At 44.0% G+C, this 16,528-nt stretch overlaps 2 protein-coding genes across 35 annotated transcripts in view; both read right to left on the bottom strand.

The window, feature by feature from the left end:
- The window catches only part of LOC309617245 (zinc finger protein 773-like), a 137,815-nt gene extending 128,385 nt beyond the window's left edge, over positions 1-9,430 (bottom strand). For 13 of the 28 annotated variants that reach the window (XR_014237833.1, XR_014237834.1, XM_082369182.1 and 10 more), the window contains exon 1: positions 3,464-9,430. The gene's annotated coding sequence lies outside the window, so the exon portion shown is untranslated. The remainder of the gene's footprint in view (positions 1-3,463) is intronic. The other 15 variants (XR_014237835.1, XR_014237836.1, XR_014237837.1 and 12 more) reach the window with 9 other exon arrangements.
- The window catches only part of LOC309617257 (zinc finger protein 211-like), a 61,860-nt gene that overhangs the window by 13,424 nt on the left and 31,908 nt on the right, over positions 1-16,528 (bottom strand). For 4 of the 7 annotated variants that reach the window (XM_082369260.1, XM_082369262.1, XM_082369261.1 and 1 more), the window contains one exon: positions 10,005-14,867. In XM_082369260.1, the coding sequence (XP_082225386.1) occupies positions 13,048-14,867 (1,820 nt within the window). In that variant the 3' untranslated portion in view covers positions 10,005-13,047. Of the gene's footprint in view, positions 1-10,004; positions 14,868-16,528 lie in introns of those variants that run through there. The other 3 variants (XM_082369267.1, XM_082369258.1, XM_082369259.1) reach the window with 3 other exon arrangements.

Below are 16,528 nucleotides of genomic sequence, written 5' to 3'. Positions count from 1 at the left end.
GTCAAACCTGGGCTCATGCTTCACCATTAAGTCCCCAATACCAGGGCTGTGGGGTCATAAACTCACATTACCTGTGTATGTGCACATTATTCTGTAGACTCTCACTCTCTAACATTATCATTCTCCAGGTTGACACTCCCACAGTTCTGCCTACCTTCCTGCTCTACAATACAGGTATCTCCCTGGATTTAACCATATACCTGGCCCATAGTTTCCTTCCAGAGACTGCTTGACACTCAAAAACTATTCAGTACAATCCCAGACCTCTGATGAATCCCAATACCAGGGAAAGCCCCTCATGGTGCTTTGAAGGGCTCTCCACCTGCTTCTGATCCTTGCTTCAATGTTAGCCACTCAGAACCACATGTGAATTACAGACACCCATGACATTCTTCTACTTCTGTGATGCACTGTCTGATTGCCTGTCCCCTCAACAGTCACAACCCTCCTCTCTCTACTCAAACTTCCTCACAACCCCAGCCCTTACAACCTCCCTGCCAGGCATAACGACTTTCACAAATGACACCATTTACTCTGGATCTTATCCACCAGCAAGACTAAAACACTCTAGACCCCAAAAAGGCTTACTACACAATTCTGGAGAATCTGGACAGTAGTGAATTAGCAGGAGCCCCGGCCTCAGTGTCAAACTGTCTCAATTATTTCTCTGCCTCCCAAACCCCGTATTTTGCACCCATTCATCCCATGGAAGCCTTGACCACCTGCCAGATCATCTTCTCTCCCAGACCATCCAGAGCCATTCTCTCTCTCACCTGTGTTTGTTATAATCAGGAACCTCAACCAGGTGCTAAGCAAGAGAACCACTCCTCGGCATGCACCCTAGTCCTTCTGACCCGCTGATAGCATTACCACTCTAACCTGCATTCCACTTTCAAAATGTCATCCACACCCTCACTCTGGTCCTTACAATAGCCACCACTTTTGAAAGTCTCCATCCTGATCCCCTCTCCAAATTTCAGAAATGTGCGTCCAGCTGCCCATTTGATGCCTCCACTCACTGTTCTCTGAAACATCTCAAACCCTTATCAGGACCAAAACAAAACTTCTGATATTCCCAAGAAAAATAAACCTACTGACAACTGCCACATCCGATTTGATGAAGGATCCATCCCTTCAGCTGCTAGGACTAAAACTCTTGGAGTCATCTCTAACCACTACCTTACCTAACAACATCTAAAAATCTACTTGGCTCTTCTTTAAAAATGTACCTAGAGGGGCTTCCCTGGTGGCGCAGTGGTTAAGAATCTGCCTGCCAATGCAGGGGACATGGATTTGATCCCAGGTCCGGGAAGAGCAACTAAGCCCATGTGCCACAAATACTGAATCTGCGCTCTAAAGCCCGCGAGCCACGTCTATTGACCCCGTGCACCAAAACTACTGAGCCCGCGCTCTGCAACTACTGAAGCCCGAGCGCCTAGAGCCCGTTCTCCGCAACAAGAGAAGCCACTGCAATGAGAAGCCCATGCACCTCAAAGAAGAGTAGCCCCCGCTTGCCACAACTAGGGAAAGCCCGCGTGCAATGAAGACCCAAAACAGCCAAAAATAAATAAATAAATAAATAAATGTACCTAGAATCCAAACTTGTCTCCCACCTTCATGGCCAAAACTCTGGAGCTTCACCACTGGTCTGGATTACAGCAGTAACCTCTTCCTGGGCTCCCTGCTGCCCTCCTTAACTCCAGTCTTTTCTCTCCAGCCAGATGGAGCCTATTAAAACCTGGTTAATACCACTTACTTCCTCTTATCCAAACCTCTCATTACCTCCATAAATGATGTCGAAGTTCTTAGCCAGATTACAGGCCTGATTACTGATCCCCTGCTCTTTGTTCTTTTTTTTAAAATTAAATTTATTTATTTATTTATTTTTGGTTGCGTTGGGTCTTTGTTGCTGGGCTTGGGCTTTCTCTCGTTGCAGCGAGTGGAGGCTACTCTCCGTTGTGGTGCCTGGGCTTCTCATTGCAGTGGCTTCCCTTGTTGCAGAGCACGGGCTCTAGGCGCGCAGGCTTCAGTAGTTGTGGCACGCAGGCTGTAGAGTGCAGGCTCAGTAGTTTTGTCACATGGGCTTAGTTGGGCATGTGGGATCTTCCCGGACCAGGGCTCGAACCCACGTCCCCTGCACTGGCAGGCGGATCCTTAACCACTGCGCCACCAGGGAAGCCCCTGCTCTCTGTTCTTAACTAAAAGAATGAAGACCTGCTGTACCCTGTTTCCAGCTCAGTCACACCTCCAAGTACTTGCACATGCTGGTATCTGTTCCTGGGATAACCTTCCATACCATTTTATACTGGTTGTCAGGAATGGGAACTCCTGTATGTTACCCTTGTCCTGCACTCAGGACCCAGGGCTTGGGGATATCCTCTGGGTCCCCATATCCAAGAGCTGAGACTGTATCTAGGGAAGAGTCTCAAGACACAATACCCAGATAACCTACGGGTGGTGTCAATACCAGTGAGGGACTGGGACACCCTCTCCTGCCTTGTGTAGGATCCTTAAGTGCTTTTTTTAAAAAACATCTTTATTGGAGTATAACTGCTTTACAATGGTGTTAGTTTCTGCTTTATAACAAAGTGAATCACCTATACATATACATATATCCCCGTATCTCCTCCCTCTTGTGTCTCCCTCCCACCGTCCCCCTAAGTGCTTTTTTAACCTTCGGAACATGTGGGAAGAGGAAAGCAACCATGGCTGGGCTCCATGTGAGCAGGACTCCCCTGTATCCACACCTGGCCCTGGAACCTGGACCTGGGGTTAACTTACTAACGCCTGTGTTTCAATCTTAGAGCTGACTCTTACCAGATCTCTGACCTTGGACAAAGGCTCTACTTCTCTTTGCTTCAGTGTCTTCATCAACCACATTCCAGTCTGTTCCCCCTCTGGGCAGCCTCTTGATAATATTTTTTTTCATTTTATTTATTTATTTTTCCTTTTTTTTTGGCCTTGCCCCACAGCATGTGGGATCTTCGTGCCCCGACCAGGAATCAAACCAACGCCCCTGCATTGGAAGCGCACAGTCTTAACCACTGGACCACCAGGTAAGTCCGTGATAACTTTTAAAACCCTAACACATAATATGTCCCTCTTCTATCCACTACCCTCCGTGGCCTCCAGGTCCCTCAGAAAAAGGAACAACCTCTCTGCCGAACCAGGCGTCACTCTACCACACGCTCTGTTCCCTGCAAGCGGAAGGCTCATCCTAGGTTTCCCGAATCCTCCCGCCTCAGTCCGACCTCCAAGCCTTTGCACCTGCCGGTTCCTCCACCTGGCACCCTCTCCCACGCGCCATCACCCAGTCTGTCGGAAACAGAGCCCCACCCACGACCGCCTCACCGTCCTGGACACAGCGGCCTGGCCTGCAGGCACGTGAGCAAGGCGCCCCGCACTCGGGGCTTTAGTGTCTGATGGGCTGAGGGCGGTGAGGGCCCGGAGGACGAGCGTTTACCTGAGGCGGGTCCCTCAGCGCCGGCGCCGCCATCGGACTCTGTGGACGGAGAGGGGCGGGGACAGGCGGGAGGCGGGCACGTCGGACCCTCTCCCGGGCCTGCGCGGGGCACCCCAGGCGGCGTCCCTGAACTTCAGACCCGCCTCTGTGCCGCGGGGACAGCGCCTCCTGTCGCGTTTTCTCACCCCGTCACCCTGGTCCCGACCCAGCGCCCCAGAGCCAAAACAGACCCGGACGATTAAAATGGTTGTCACTAGGAAGAGGCCGGAAGTCCCGCCCCGAGCCGAGGAATTTTCCCGGAAACGCTATTATCCTGAACTATCACTGGCTCAACCTGCCGCAATTTCTTCTGGGTAATATAGTTACTGGAGCCCTAGAGGCCGCAGCGAAGGGTATTCTCATTCTTGACCAACTAGAACCTGTCCCACGCGGATCCAGGAAGGATGCTGTGAGCTGGTCATCCCGCCTCAAGAAAGGCAGGGCTTTGTTCGTTAACTGCAGCAAAAAGACATAATTTTAGACTTCGTGAATCTCAGCTGCCAAAGGATTAAAATGTCATTTAAGGGAATTCCCTGGTTCTCCAGTGGTTAGGACTCAGCGCTAACACTGCAGGGGACGCGGGTTTGATCCCTGATCGGGATATTAAGATTCCGCAAGGCGCGCAACGTGGCAAAAAAAAAAAATCATTTGAGATGCTCTCAGATCTACTGTTCTAAATGGCCATTTTACTATAGTCATTCAGATATAAAATGATTCAGTGCATAGCTGGATATATTATATACTTGTCATTCAAATGCATGTAGCGTGAAGCTATCCATTGGAAGTGTGTGTGTGCGTTTAGTTGTATTATGATTGGCTATGAGCAAAACAGTCCGTACAGAACCATGACTGGGAAGAAAGAAGACGGATATTCTGAGGGTAGTCACATTCCACTACCCTCCCCAGCTCTGACAACCACTCAATTTGATCTTTTAGTTTACCTGACAGAGTCAGACATTTTATGCAGCTGCTTTATATTTTATCTCAATAAACCCTCAGATTGATTTCTACTCCTTGAGAATGTACAACATTATAGTCATTTGCATGCCAAAATGATGAGATGTAAAAGCTTATTTAACTCCCAACTCTCATATTATTCTTGGAATATGACTTCATATTTATACAATTTCATACACTCTGTAAATATTTACTGGGAATAAGTTCATGCAATAAGCTGTAATGAGGCTGTGTCCTTCCCATGCCTCCATTTACAGAATCTTTATAATCAGGTTAAGGGTGTGTTTCGGTAAACCACAAAGACTTGAATACTTTCCAATTAGCTAAATGGATCACCAACTAACACTTGCCCCCAGTAGTCTAACTCAGTCACACCTGAATAATTTTATGATGAAACATCAATATAAAATTATACCTTTGCCCAATGACAGCTAATGAATACTGTTAAACAATGAAGCCACAACAGATAAAACAGTTTAGTTTAACCACACTGATGCCACCACCTCACACACACACAACCTTCACAAAGTGAGCACTCCCCAACTTGCTCTAACTTTGTCTTTCTCAGTTATTTCATTTCTTCGCATGCCTATCCCTCTATTCATTTCTTATTATCCCTGCAACAAATTACTACAAATGTAGAACCTGAAAACAGTACAGATATATTATTGCAGTTTCTGTAGACAACATATAGTTTGGTCTTGCTTTTTGATCCACCCTGAAAATCTTTTAATTAGTGCATTTAGACCATTCCCATCAAAGTGATTATTGATGCAGTTGGATTAATATTTACCATATTTGTTATTTCTTTTTTTAAATTCTTATTTATTTATTTATTTTTAGCTGCGTTGGGTCTTCGTTGCTGTGCACGGGCTTAGTTGCTCCACAGCATGTGGGATCTTACTAGACCAGGAATCAAACCCATGTCCCCTGTATTAGCAGGCGGATTCTTAACCACTGTGCCACCAGGGAAGTCCCTTGTTATAAACTTCTATTTGTTACCCTCGTTCTTTGTTCCAAATTTTGTACTCCACTCTCTTCCTGCTTTTTGTGGTTTAAATTGAGCTTTTTATAAGATTATATTTTCTCTTGTTTCTTATCGTATCAGTTACACTTCTTTTTCAACTTTTTTAGTGCTTGCTCTAGTTTCCAATCAACATTGACAACTAATCCAAGTCCACTTACAAGTAACACTGTATCACTTCACAGATAGTGAGTACCTTACAATAATAAAATATTCTGAATTCTTCCAATACTTCGTATCATTGATGTCATTCATTTCACATATAAATACACACACACACATACACACACACACGGGATGTGCATCAATTAAGATGGGTATCAATTAAGAAAAGTAACATTTGGGGTTTCCCTGGTGGCGCAGTGGTTAGGAATCCGCGTGCCAATGCAGGGGATACGGGTTAGATCCGTGGTATGGAAAGATCCCACTTGCCATGGAGCAACTAAGCCCATGCACCACAACTACTGAGCCTGCAGGCCACAACTACTGAAGCCCGCACACCCTGGAGCCCGTGCTCCGCAACGAGAAAAGCCACCACAGTGAGATGCCTGTGCACTGCAACAAAAAGTAGCCCCCGCTCACCACAACTAGAGAAAGCCCGCGTGCAGCAATGAAGACCCAATGCAGGTAAAAATAAATAAATAAATAAATAAAAAATTCCTTCTGCTTAAAAAAAAAAGTAAACTTTTATTTTACCTTATTACTTCTTTGATGTTCTTCTTTTATGTAGGTCTAATTTTCTGACCTCTATAATTCTCCTTGTCTCTAAAGTTCTTTTAACATTTCCTACAAGGCAAGTGATATGGTCTAAATATTTATGTCCCCTAAACTTCCTATGTTGAAATTCTAACCACCAAAGATGATAGTATTAGCAGTTAGAGACTTTGAGGGACTTCCCTGGTGGTCCAGTGGTAAAGAATCTGCCTTCCAATGCAGCGGACGCGGGTTCCATCCCTGGTCGGGGAACTAAGATCCCACATGCTGCGAGGCAACTAAGCCCACGCGTCACAACTACTGAGCTCGGGTGCCTCAACAAGAGAGCCCGCGTGCCACAAACTACAGAGCCCATGAGCTCTGGAGCACGCTGTGCCACAACTAGAGAGAAGCCCACTGCAACAAAGAGCCTCTGCGCCGCAAGGAAAGATCCTGCATATCTCAACAAAGATTCCACGTGCCGCAACTAAGACCCGACGCAGCCAAATAAATAAATAAATAAGGAGTTAGGGACTTTAAGAGGCGTTTCCATCCACATGAATGGTGCCTTTATAAAAGAGGCTACAGAGAGATCCCTAGCTCCTGCTACCATGTGAGCACACAGCAAGGAGGTGCCAGCTATGAACCAGGAAGCAGGACCTCAGCACAGGTCCTGTCACCTTGATCTTGGACTTCCCAAGCCTCCAAAAGTGTGAGGAATAAATGTTTATTTATTTATTTATTTATTTAATAAACTACCCAGTTTGTGGTATTTCATTATAACAACCAGAATGGACTAAGGTTGCAGATTTACTGGCAACAAATTCCCTATTTTTATTTGAGAAAGGCTTTGTTTACCCTGCACTATCAAAGGATAATTTTACCAGGAACAAAACTCTAGCTTGATGTTTTTTTTCTTTTTCAATACTTCAATTATTTCACTTCAATCTCTTCTTGCCTGCACAGTTTTCTAAGAAGATGAATCTAATTCTTATCTTTGTTCTGCTATAGGTAAGGGATCTCCCTCCTCCCCCTGCCCTGACTTCTTTCAGGATTTATCTCTGATTTTCTATAATTTGAAAACGATATCACATGTAGAATTTTGGCATTTATCCTCCTTAGTGTTCTCTGAACTTCCTGGTTCTGTGGTTCCTTGTCTGACATTAATTTCTCCCCTAACAATATATCTTGGATAATCCAATCAAGTGTGAGTGTGAGTCCCTAGTTGGCTCCAGAGACCAAATATGAGATTTTTAAATAAATTTATTTATTTATTTATTTACGGCTGCGTTGAGTCTTCATTGCTGCATACGGGCTTTCTCTAGTTGCGGCGAGCGGGGGCTACTCTTCGTTGTGGTGCACGGGCTTCTCATTGCGGTGGCTTCTCACGGAGCATGGGCTCTAGGCGTGCAGGCTTCAGTAGCTGTGGCACGCAGGCTCAGTAGCTGTGGCTTGCAGGCTCTAGAGCGCAGGCTCAGTAGGGCTTAGTTTCTCAACGGGCTTAATTGCTCCGTGGCTGTGATATTTTCCCGGACTAGGGCTCAAACCCGTGTCACCTGCGTTGGCAGGTGGATTCTTAACCACTGCACCATCAGGGAAGTCCCCAAATATGAGATTTTTTGACTCCAAGACTGAGTCCTGCTTTTCCACCTCAGAGTCAGAATCCTAACTTTTGCGTGCTGTCACCAGGGTGCGCCCAAGCTGTGGACATGGATGGCTGAGTGTCCCTCCCAGATGCATGAGCGGTGGACGGTGGGGTGCTCCTGGGCAGGGTGGGGAGCCTGTGGATCCCCATGAACTGTGCTGCATCCCTCAGGGACTCCAGGGGCAGATCTACCAGAACTCTGGGCAGAACACAGCCTTAGGTGATTAGCTTCTAGAGGGAGAAGCAGGGATTCAGCCCAGTGGGTCCTTCCTGAGTCTCCACATGGGGCAGACAAATGCTAAGTGTCTCCTTCGGTCCCTGCACTGTCCCAGCCTTCCCACCCAGCATTGTGGGTCTGGCTCTCCCTGCTGTGGTCCTCCATCACCACCACACCTGTACTCCTCCTCCCTTTTAGAGATGCAACCTCAGATCACAGGTGTCCCCGCTGAATTGACACATGTGCATCTTGGAGGAAAAGATGTAACCAGGTCCTTCTTAAGGTGTAGAGCAGAGAAAGTGTGCCCCAGACCCCTGCCCTGCACACTCCCAGCCCCAGTACTTATGATACACTGCATCAACCATGAAGGTAGGCAGTGGCCCTGCATCTAGAATGCGGTCCTGGGGTGCAGGTGTCTGAAATAGTATCCAAGTAGGTGGTGAGACCCATAGAAGGTAAACACAGTTGGAAATAAACAGTCAACAATTACAGAAAGGTAGAGATGAAAAGAACTTTGGAGAGTTCAGAGGGTGAGAATCCCTTGCAAGGTAATCGGTGGGGTCAGAGGAGGCAACTCAGGATAGTGTGACTGCTCTGATACCTTGTCACTAACAAGGTGAGGCCAACTAGGGTTTCCACTGACTCCCCAGGGTGTTCAGGGACATACCTCCCCACTGGCCAGTCAGAATTTTGTCTCTGAGGCGTCTGAGCCTCCAACCAGCCCGCAGCCCCTGCAGCTGTTGTCTGCCTGGCCTTGTAAAGTCTCCTCCTGCACATGCTAAGTTTAGTTTTCCATCAAAAAACCCGGGGGACCTCGAGTAGAATTTTTCAGTTCCTTCTCTGATCACATTCCAAATGAGTGGTGGGAGAATTTACGCTTCAGAAATTGGGAAACACTACAAAGCAGGACTACATTTAGTGTATTACTGAATGGCCGGACTTAAGTGATGGAGATTCTGTTAATAATACATACTGATCTTAAACATGTGTGGGATTTGTGGTCATGACATTTTGCACGACATAGAAAATTTGAGGAAAAATCCTACCTTAATACAGGTATATCCTACCTGTATTAAAAACTATTATTCTGGGGCTTCCCTGGTGGCGCAGTGGTTGAGAATCTGCCTGCCAATACAGGAGACACGGGTTCGAGCCCTGGTCTGGGAAGATCCCACATGCCGCAGAGCAACTGGGCCCGTGAGCCACAATTACTGAGCCTGCGCGTCTGGAGCCTGTGCTCTGCAACAAGAGAGGCCGCAACAGTGAGAGGTCCGCGCACCACGATGAAGAGTGGCCCCCGCTCACCGCAACTAGAGAAAGCCCTGGCACAGAAACGAAGACCCAACACAGCCAAAAATAAATAAATAAATAAATAAATAATTAAAAAAAAAAAAAAAAACCCATGACTGAGCCGCAAAAAAAAAAAAAACAAACAAAAAAAAAACAAAAAAAACTATTATTCTGTATGGCAAATGTTGCTCACTTCATTTAAGAATGAGTAAAATTCCACATATGTCTTTGTTGTTTTGATGTCTTATTTGTAAATGAAACGGGAAACAGCCATAATGCATATTAAAAAAAAAAAGCAAATAACAAGAACAGCACACACACACACACACACACACACAAATATATACATACATATATATTTGTAAATATATATATACACATACATACATACAGGTGGCAAACAAAGACCTGCAAATTGCTCAAAATCATGAATCATTAGAAAAATGAAATTAAAACCACACTGAGATAGCACTATACACTTATGAAAAGGGCTGACATAAAAGATTAACCATATCAAGCACTGGCAGGGATGTGAAAGAAATGGAACTCTCTAACATACTGGTGGTTAATATGAAATAAAAAGTACAGTCATTTTAGATCTACCCTGTGACTCAGACACTCCACTTCAAGTTACTGACACAAGATCAAAACATACATCCATATAAACTGACACAAATGTTTGTAACAGGTTTATTTCCAATAGTCACACCTAGAAATAACCTAAAGACCCATAAAGAGATGGATAAGTAAATCAACAGTGGTATATCCAAGGATAAGAATATTGCTCAGAAAAAAAAAAAGAGAGAGATGAGCTACCCATATCTCAAAGTAATTACAAAACATGAAGGAAATCAGAAAAAAATAAACAGCTTATTATTCCAAGCATATAAATACAAAAAGATGCAAAGGTTATCTATTGCAAGGGGAAGTAAACCAATGGTTACCTGGAGAAGCGGGAAAGGTAAGAAGAGATTATAAAAAGACATAAAGTTAATGACAGATATGGTCATTATCAGGACTAGGATGATGTTTTCAGAGGTTCATACCTATGTCAAAACTTATCAAACTGTACATTTTAAATATAAGCTGTTGAGTACATGTAAATTATATCTTTATAAAGCTTTAAAAATTAGCTCAAGATAAAAAAGAAGAAAAAAAACTGTCCCACTCTTTATGGAAAATAGGTTGGGCAACCCTGTATTGACTCCAGCATCTCTCTCCTCATGCCCTCTGGAAGGTCAGTCTTGTCTCAGTAGCAGCAAATATAGGGAACAATGAACGTCACCACCCAAGTCAAGAGGAGTGCTGCATGGGTCAAGAGAGCCACATCCTCAGAATATGAATCCCCTTTTCTCTTTTTTCCTCCCTGCACAGTAAGGGCCTTGAGGCGAACATCACTGAGAGGCTACAGCAATCCACAAAACCTGATTAATTTCTCTGACAATGTCCTCAGCTACACAAGATAAGCATGCCTAGAGGTCCCGAGATTTGTGTACACACAGATCCTGCAGAGTCACAGAAACATTTCTGGCTACACTTTTAGAAGAGGAACATTTCATCTAGCTGGCTGCAGTCTCCTCCACTACCTACTAGAGTTTCTGTACCTATTACAGTTTCCCTTGGAACCAACAGTCTTATAACCAGTGAGACTAGCCCAGTGACTTGTGGCCATCAGGGAATGTGGATCTTTGTAGACCTGGGGAAAATATCCCCTCAACAGTGCTGGGATACCCTGTGATATCTACCTTGAGTAAGAGAAAAAAATCATGTGGTTCTCAGAAGCACTCTTAAGATTCTCACACGTCCCCCCCCTTAGAGTCATCCAAGACTCATAAAAATCATAGGATACAGGCCTCAAATGAGGAAGAGAAAGCCCTGCAGTCTTTCCTAGGAGGCTCTACGCAGCAATGCAAATTTGGTCAAAATTGTCAAGTTGTTTTCTGCCATCATGCTGTCCCTCCTCGGGCACAGCGTGTGAGACCGATAAAAACTTCTTCTCCCCTTCATGCCTGTAGAGCACAAATTTGTACTAGTTTATAAACTACCCTACACAGGAATAGAACTCCCCAAATTAATGAGGACTTAAAAGGCCTTAGTTATTATTCAAGCCAAGGCAATGTGTGGCCGACAGTTCTAGAGTCCATGACGTTCAAGCTGGAAAGACACAAGTATCACGTGACACCAACATGTCCCTGAAAATTGTAGTCTTTGTTGGAACGCTGCCAGAAAACTCAAATGTTCTATGGAACAACATTGGGTCAGGTCCATGCCCAAGGTAATCAAAGAGGAGGGAAATAGCCCCTAGCGCTCAGGCGACTCCTAATTGGGCCAACACAGGGGGGGACAGAGTCAGCTTCCCTGAGCACACTGGGTTGGTGACTGATGCACACTGTGTGGGCCTGCCGGCTGGTGGCCTTCCCACATAACTGGGGATTCTCCCCACTGTGCATGCTCAGATGTATGACAGTCAATTCAGACAGATGGCTCCTCAGATAGTTTCCTCTAGTGCCCTTATACTGAACACCGAAACTGCACATTTCCTGCACATCTATGCCATTGTGTAGTGTGAACTCTCTGATGTTGAAAGAGGTTACATTTTCCTATACAGTAAGTCCCCTACATACAAACCTTCAAGTTGTGAGCTTTCAAAATGCGAACATGCGTTCGCATGTCCAATCACGAGTTAGTTCATGTGTCTGGCGTACATTTTAACATGTGTGTATCCTCTACAAGTGCTTGTGCTTTTGCATACTTACTGTACAGTACTGTATAGAGTAGTACAGTATCTTTATTTCAAGCCCAGGATGTCCAGAAACAAGCATAAAAGCAGAGGTGATGTGAAAGATTTTGGACGATGTGAACCAGCAACAAACTACGAACACTGTAGAAGAGTCCCTGGATCTCATCAGGCTCAGCCTGGATGAGTGAAAATGAGAAACAACACAGAGCTTCGAGGCAGGTTACATTTAAATATGATATTGGGAGATGTGGAAGAAACTGTGACAACTATAGAAATTGATGAAGAAACATAGGAAGAAATATATAAATCAACAAAATGGAATATTCCAATGCTCTTTTTCCAGGGAGATGGTGTTGTCCTAGTTGCCCCGCCATTGAGAGTTGGCTGAAACAAAGAATTTATCCTGTGTGGAAAAAGAGATTTTGTATGATTGCCTCTTTAAATGTAGACAATATTCAAAAGAGAAACTAGTGTACAATTTGATATTAAGAAATAACCAAGAATTCTTCCACTCCTGAAATAAGTTGATTTGCAGATAACTCACAAATTCTTAGGCTAAATGGCAGTTTAATTTTCTCCAACCCTTCCAATAAATGTGATCACCAAGATGCAGAACTTTTTCAGGAGTTCATTTGCCCCAATGTTTTTTCAGACAATTTCTGGGTTTCTTTCTTTAAATTGTTTCCTTTTTTGATTAAAAAAAAAAAAAAAGCAATGGTGATGTAGCTGGTACTATTGTCCTTTTCAAGGTAAAGTATGATTAAAAATGTTTTATTTTTTGTTTTTTATGTATTATTTGTGTGAAAAGTATTATAAACCTATTACAGTACAGTACTATATAGCCTATTGTGTTAGTTGGGTACCTAGGCTAACTCTGTTGGACTTAAGAACAAATTGGACTTACAAACTCACTCTCAGAATGGAACTTGTTAGTTTGTATAAGACTTACTGTAAAAGGTTTCCCACATTCACTGAACTCTTACGGCCTTTCTCCACTGTGACCTCTCTGATGACAACGCAGTTTGGACGTGGTAATAAAAGATTTCCCGCATGCACTGCACACATAAGGCCTTTCTCCAGTGTGAACCCTCTGATGATAATGGAGAGTGGAACTACAGGTAAAAGATTTACCACATTCACTGCACTCATAAGGCCTTTCTCCTGTGTGAATTCTCTGGTGTATTATGAGGTTATTTCTTTGGATAAAGGATTTCCCACATTCGCTACACTCATAAGGTCTTTCTCCAGAATGAACTCTCTGATGATAATGGAGGTCAGACCTAGAGATAAAAGATTTCCCACATTCACTGCACTCATAAGGTCTTTCTCCAGTGTGAGCTCTCTGATGGTAACGAAGGCTGGAACTGAAGGTAAAAGATTTCCCACATTCATTGCACACATAAGGCCTTTCTCCTGTATGAATTCTCTGGTGTAAAATGAGGTTATTTCTCCGATTAAACGATTTCCCACATTCACTGCACTCGAAAGGCCTTTCTCCTGTGTGAACTCTCCAGTGTTGAATGAGTGTCCACCTATTGTTAAAAGATTTCCCACATTCAGTGCACTTAAAAGGCTTTTCACCAGTGTGAGCTTTCTGGTGTTGATTCAATTGGGATCCATATTTAAACAATTTCCCACACTCACTACATTCATAAGGCCTTTCTCCTGTGTGAACTCTCTGGTGTTGAATGAGAACCCACCTATTGTTAAAAGATTTCCCACATTCACTGCACTCATAAGGCCTTTCTCCAGTGTGAACTCTTTGATGATAATGGAGGTTAGAGCTAGTGGTAAAAGACTTCCCACATTCACTGCACTCATAAGGCCTTTCTCCTGTGTGAGATCTCTGATGGTATCTGAGAGCAGGCCTAGAGATAAAAGATTTCCCACAGTCACTACACTCATAAGGCCTTTCTCCTGTGTGAGATCTCTGATGATAAGTGAGGGCTGAGCTAGAGGTAAAAGATTTCGAACATTCACTGCACACGTAACTGTTTTCTCCATTGTGCCATGTGTGGGGAGAAATCAGGACAGATTTGTAGAGTAAGGATTTCCCACACTTGCTGCACTTGTACTGCCTTGCCCCAGTATGAATGCTTTGATGTTGACTGAGGGTTGAGCTTTGCCTAAAGGATTTTCCAGATTCACCACACACATGAAGCCTTTCTCCAGCATGGACTCTCTGGTGTACAACAAATGAGGATTTGTACCTGAATGTTTTCCCACACTCACTGCACACAAAACAAGGTCTTCCAGTGTGGACCCCCTGGTCCTGAACAAGTGTGTGTTTGGGGCTGAGGGCTTTCTTGCATTCTCCCCAGGTGTGATGACTTCTCCTGCCTTGTGAAGTTGACCCGCACTGGGTGATTTTGTTTGGCTTCTCGACAGTACAAGTGGCCTGTTGCTGTAGATGTCCCACAATGGTCAGGAAGTCCTTTTCGAACTCCTTACAGGTAAATGGCTTCTGTGACACATGGAACCTGCAGCTCTTCACAAACAAGGCCTCATCCACACTGCTTCTGAGAGTTTTCTCTCTCATGTGCTGCTCCTGGTGCTGTTTAAAGTTTGCACTAAAATAAAATAGTTTCACGCATGCCCCACACCTCAACAGTTTCTGGCTGTGTTGTGTTTCCTGATCCTCAGCCAAGTGGAAAACATTTCTCAAGACTGGACCACACATCTCACAGGGGTGCGTCTTCTGGGAAGACAAAGCTGCCTTGGGAGTCCTAGCCTGTGACACTCCTAGAGAAGCAATCTGTTCAAAAGGTGCCTCTGCATCCTCTGCTCCACAGCAGCAACCTGAACAGAAAGAAATGTTGGTCAAGTACACGTCGACTATAGGGAAGGGTCAAGCTCATCACAGATGTGCATCTGTCTCAACTACAAAACAGCCAGAAAACAATTAACAAGATGGCAACAGTAAGTCCTTACAAAATTCTACAATTCAAAAACAGCAGCAAGGGGACTTCCCTGGTGGTGCAGTGGTTAAGAATCCGCCTGCCAATGCAGGGGACACGGGTTCAAGCCCTGGTCCAGGAAGATCGCACATGCAGGACAGCAACTAAGCCCGTGTGCCACAACTACCGAGGCTGCGCTCTAGAGCCCGTGAGCCACAACCACTGAGCCCGTGTGCTACAACTACTGAGCCTGCATGCCACAACTACTGAGCCCACATGCCACAACTACTGAAGCCCGTGCACCTAGAGCCCATGCTCCGCAATGAGAAGCCACCGCAATGAGAAGCCCGTGCACCGCAACCAAGAGTAGCACCCGCTCGCCACAACTAGAGAAAGCCCATGCACAGCAACGAAGACCCAATGCAGCCATAAATAAATAAATAAATAAATAAATAAATAAATTTAAAAATAAAAATAAAACAGCAGCAAGGACTTCCCTAGCGGTCCAGTGGTTAACACTCCACACTTCCACTGCAAGAGGCATGGGTTTGATCCCTGGTCGGGGAACTAAGATTCCACATGCCATGTGGTGTGGCCAAAAACAAAAAACAAAAAAACCCCAGCAGCCAAATCGATAAAAGAACAAGACCCAATCATACGTTGCCAAAAAGAGACTCAGTTCAGCAATAAGGACACACATAGGCTGAAAGTGAAGGCAACATAAAGACATTTCATGCAAATGGAAAACCAAAAGCCAGCAGGAGTAGCTATACTTGTATCAGACAAAATGAACATTAAGTGAATATCTGCCACAACAGACAAAGAGGTTCATGATATAATGATAAAGGAGTTAATTCATCAAGAGACTATAACAATGGTAAGTGTATATGCATCTAACATTGGAGCACAAAAATATATGAATCAAATATTAACCAATCTGAAGGCAGAAATACACAGGAACACAATAATAAGGGACTTCAATATTCTCCTTTCAACAACAGGTAGATCATCCAGACAGAAATTTAACAAGAAAACTTTGGACTGGAACTATACTTTAGATCAAATGGACATATACAAAACATAGCATCCAAATGCAGCAAAATACACATTCTCCTCAAGTGCATACAGAACATTCCCTAAAAAATAAAAATGAAAAAAACCCAAACAAACAACAACAACAATGAAAGAACATTCCCTAGAGCAGATCATATGTTATAGATTATAAAACCAGGTCTAACAAATTTAAGGAGATCAAAATAATACAAGGTATCTTTGCTGACCACAATGGTATGAAACAACAAATCAGTAACACAAGAAAAGTGGGGAAATTCACAAATATGTGTAAATTAAACAACACAATCATGAAAAAACAATGGGTCTCAGAAGAAACCAAAAAACACCTTAAGACAAATGAAAACAGAAACACAAAGTACCAAAACTTATGGGACACAGCAAAAGCAGTTCAAAGAGGGAAATTTAGATAAATAAATGCCCAATGTAGGCATTTATAGAAAAATAAAAATCGTGGCTTCACAGGTGACATCTACCAAACACTCAAAGAAG

This window comes from Balaenoptera borealis (assembly GCF_965194805.1).
Source record: "Balaenoptera borealis genome assembly, chromosome: 19".
NCBI lineage: Eukaryota > Metazoa > Chordata > Mammalia > Artiodactyla > Balaenopteridae > Balaenoptera > Balaenoptera borealis.
Note: the sequence above shows the minus strand (reverse complement) of the source record. Positions and strands in the feature narration are given on the sequence as shown.